Below are 4,417 nucleotides of genomic sequence, written 5' to 3'. Positions count from 1 at the left end.
CTGAGAGCAAATGTAGCAAATGTAGGGAAAAGCCATGTAAGCTGAATTTCAAAGACCCCCAAAACAAACCTGGAGTGCAATGAGAAAAAAATGTAAACTACTTCAATATTGGTGGCACAGACTGAGGTATTTTGCAATTTTTTCCCCATCTGAGCCTTCAAGATATATCACCCTTCAAAGGAGAGTCAATAACTGATTTGCCACTTTTTCCTCTGTGTACAATAATATCACAGGACAAAGCATGCAAATAAATTATTTTTTATTTTACTTTGATGACTGGGAAAGATAACATGTAAGGTTAAACCAATGTTAATTGTTGGCACTTAAATGGTTCATTTCAATCAAATAAAACATGCTTGTTGAAACTGAGAAAATGTTCCCCCTGACACTGCTTTGGCTGGGATCTTGAATTAAGGCCAAGTAATAGCATCACAACATCTCCCTTTAAACTGCTGTGAGCAGGGGTTCCATACCACCGGGGGTTCCACACCAGCAAGCAGCAGCATGGACAGTGGACGTGCGCCCTGCCAAAAGTTTATCCTTGAAAACAATCCTTTCTCTTAATGGCTTCCTTTGAAAAGATTCACTTTGGGCTCATAAGGCTTTGGCCAGACACTTGTCATGGCTCCTGGTGGGTGGCAAATGAGGTAGATTCTCTTCACACTTTGCAGACATTCCTATTTGTGCTTAAATCAGGGGAGTGGGTGTCCCACATTCCAAAGCTCTGACCTCACAGTCTAGCCTGGGCACCTCCTCCACGCTCACCCTGTCCACTTAGCTCCAGGTCAGTCCGCAACTCACTCAAGATTCTAGCTCTTCAAATCTGGAGGGATGTTTTCTATGTCTTCATCTTCGACAGGTTGTTTCGGTTTTAACTGACTGCTTAGAGTTAAAAAGGAATATCTCAAACCCCCTGCCATGCTGAAAAGAGAAAAATGGTGAGAATTAGTCCATGAAATAAGACTCAGCTATTAAAAAAAGAAAAAGATCAAGTCCCGCCATTTATAACAGACCTAGAGTGCATGTTGCTTAATGAAATAAGTCAGACGGAGAAAGATAAACACAGTATGACTTACTCATATGTGGAATACAGACAAAACAAAGGAATGAACTAAATAAAAAACATGTAAATTTTCAGACTATCAACTAAATTAGTGGGAAGAAGGCAGGGGTGGGGTAATCAGGTTAAAGGGGTCAATTCTATGGTGAAGGTAACATTAGACTTCTGATAGTGGACTTAATGTAGTGTAGATACATGCTGATTTTTAAGGGTGCAAACCTTAAGCTTATATAACTACTTCAATTAAAATAGTAAATTTTGTAGGTGATACATCATCAGTTACTGACCTCATTATAAATACAGTCAGTTTAATTTGATGGACATTTTTGAGATCACAGTTTTTCCCTGAAGTTGTGAACTACTTGAAAAAAAAAAAAAAACCCTCTCCCTTATTTACAAATCTTTTGGAGCAGAAAAAGAATAGATCAAATCTAAATAAAATATTGGAGAGAAGATAAGCAAAGGTTAATGCTGAATAAATTCTATATATCACTGTCTGAAAATAATATCCATGCTTGGGATCCTAATATGCTTCACAAGTATCTTTGTGAATCTTCCCAATATCTTCTGATATTCACTGAGGCACCCCCCTTTTTCTTTTTAAGATTTATTTATTTGTGCATACAGAACTGGGGTACAGGCAGGAGGCTCAGGGGTGACGAGAGGCTTCACCAGAGACAGAGTGGGGAGCAGAACAGGCAGATTGACGAAGTACACTGCCGAGGGGAGCAGTGGGCGGGTCAGGAGAGGTCTGCCACGCCATGTGGTCACCTCCGGGGCAGGCGGGAATTGAACTCATGCGGAAGCGGCTTTAGATTCTCAGGGAGGACCCTGGGGATGTATTTAATGAAAATCTAAGGGGACAAGATCTGAATTTAATTATTGTGTTTTCCTCTCAGAAAATCCCCTAAAAGTAATTATCTTCCTTTTGTAAAAGGGGGTGCCTCCCTCCCTGGTGGCGCAGCGGGTTAAAGCACAGCACTGAGAATCTAAAGCCACTTCCGCATGAGTTCAATTCCCGCCTGCCCCGGAGGTGACCACATGGCGTGGCAGACCTCTCCTGACCCGCCCACTGCTCCCCTCCGCAGTGTACTTCGTCAATCTGCCTGTTCTGCTCCCCACTCTGTCTCTGGTGAAGCCTCTCGTCATCCCTGAGCCTCCTGCCTGTACCCCAGTTCTGTATGCACAAATAAATAAATCTTTAAAAAAAAATACATCCCCATAAGTACATCATAAAAATAAATAGAGTCATTTAAGCAGAATTTGCTTAGAAATAGCAATGTTAATACCTCTCTTCTTTCACATATATTAGACTATTTAAAATTCTTATTTTACTAAATCAGGCTCATTTAAAAATTTTCACTTACCAAATATTTAATCCTACAAAGTTTAACACAGAGAAAATATAATCTCCACCAACTAACATCCCAATGTAGGCAATGGATACATTCTGCAAGAAAAAAGAGAAAGAGAATTAATTACTTTAAAAGTAAAAGGTGGGCTCTCCCTGGTGGTGCAACGGGTTAAAGCACAGCATTATAAAGCTCTCCAAAGCCACTGCAGCACCAGTTTGATCCCTGGCCAGGGATAGCATGGCAGACCTCTCTGACCCGCCCGATGCTCCCCTCAGCAGTGTACTTTGTCAATCTGCCTGTTCTGCTTCCCACTCTGTTTCTGGTGAATCCTCTCACCCACCACACCTCTGGCCTGTACCCCAGTTCTGTAAGCATAAATAAATCTTTAAAAAAAAAAGTAAAAGGTAATGATTAGATATATGTGCACCTGTGTGTGTTTGTGTGCGTAAGAGAGAGAGAAATCTGAAACTAAATATTTTATTTTCTTTGCACAAAGACTTGTACACAATGGGGATGCACAGAATGAATGAATAAAGCCCACTGTTGATGGCCTTTAAAGAAATGAAGTTTACTGTGGCATAATCATGGAAAACTGCATTATTCATGCCCATTTCCAGGAAAATGATATGAGTTGGATTGTAATCTACATGCCAAAACACATCCCTTTACCATTGCTGAATAGTAAAGTTTAATCACCTTGATCCTAAACTTAAGCAAGTAAGATATATTGAATAAATTCCAAGCACTGCTCTGTCCAGATTACTACAGGAAGCTTCTGGGTAGCCGGCAGATTTCTACATGAAAGCGGGCAAGCAGTTCTCCCTCATTCAGGAGATCACTGAATAGAAAAACTAGGCAACTGTGTAACAGAATTCAAAACACCCAATACTCTGACTCCTTTGTGTATTTATGTGAGTGTAATCAAGTGAATGTATACAAAACAAAAAACATACCCACAGATCAATCTACAAATTTATTATCCTTGAGTATATACCACTGAACCTTCAGAAACACAGGTTTGCATGGCTCTACCTATGTGCAAATATCTATTTTTGCCATAAACACATAATGAAGTTCCACATTCATAGATAAAACTACCACCAACATCAGTCAGTTCATCCCTGCATGCTGAATCCATAGACTTGGAGGGCTAGCTATAAGATATACTCGGGGGTTCAGTGTCCCTGGGGTTTAGCACCTCTATCCTCTAAACTCCCGAGTTGTTCATCAAATGCACCTAGATTGAAATGGGTCTTCAACCCCTCCCAAATGAAAGGGGGATTCCCTTTCTTATAGGGCCAGAAAACGAACTGTAGATCATCAAGTTTCTTGGTGAGCAAAGGAACTTGGATTTTTTTCAGCATTTTTTAACTTCATTTTCCCAGACCATCCCTTCCCAACCTAAATATCACTAGTTGTCTCCTTTGTAAATCTACCCCTGTTTTCTGAATTAGGAGATCAGAAGTAAGGATGACAAGACAATCTTACCATAGCAATGATAACAATAATAAAACCAAACCCAGATGTTATTGCAAACACTGGACTTGCCGTCGACTCCCCCAATCAGTCATTCACTCCAAGGCTTGCTCCACTTACCTTGATGGCTCCTACCACCGCAGTGGTCAGGGCTGAGTTGTAGTAGCTGCACAGGACGGTGGAGTACATCAGCAGAAACCTGGAGAGGGAGCAAATAGTGATAGCCCTGCTGAGCCGGGTTACTACCACAGGAGGGGAGTCAGCTACCCCATAGTGCTTCAAACAAATACCAAAGAAAATCATACCATGAGGTCTTTCTAGCCTACAACTTAAAACCTCATTTAGGCCCTCCCTGGTGGCGCAGTGGGTTAAAGCACAGCACTCAGAAGCTAAAGCCATTTCAGCATGAGTTTGATTCCTGCCTGCTCCGGAGGTGACCACATGGCGTGCCAGACCTCTCCTGACCTGCCCACTGCTCCCCTCAGCAGTGTACTTCGTCAATCTGCCTGTTCTGCTCCCCACTCTG

General features: G+C 41.6%; 1 protein-coding gene across 1 annotated transcript in view; it reads right to left on the bottom strand.

The window, feature by feature from the left end:
• Positions 1 to 248: 248 nt before the first annotated feature.
• SLC35D2 (solute carrier family 35 (UDP-GlcNAc/UDP-glucose transporter), member D2) overlaps positions 249 to 4,417 on the bottom strand; it is a 48,622-nt gene continuing 44,453 nt past the window's right edge. Inside the window, exons 10-12 of the mRNA XM_004684915.2 lie at positions 4,012 to 4,090; positions 2,428 to 2,510; positions 249 to 921 (exon numbers count right to left, since the gene is read on the bottom strand). Coding sequence (XP_004684972.1) covers positions 810 to 921; positions 2,428 to 2,510; positions 4,012 to 4,090 — 274 coding nt within the window. The 3' untranslated portion in view covers positions 249 to 809. The remainder of the gene's footprint in view (positions 922 to 2,427; positions 2,511 to 4,011; positions 4,091 to 4,417) is intronic.

The sequence above is a fragment of the Condylura cristata genome, unplaced genomic scaffold, assembly GCF_000260355.1.
Source record: "Condylura cristata isolate star-nosed mole 26May11 unplaced genomic scaffold, ConCri1.0 scaffold00017, whole genome shotgun sequence".
Taxonomy (NCBI): domain Eukaryota; kingdom Metazoa; phylum Chordata; class Mammalia; order Eulipotyphla; family Talpidae; genus Condylura; species Condylura cristata.
This window is presented reverse-complemented; position numbering and strand designations above follow the sequence as displayed.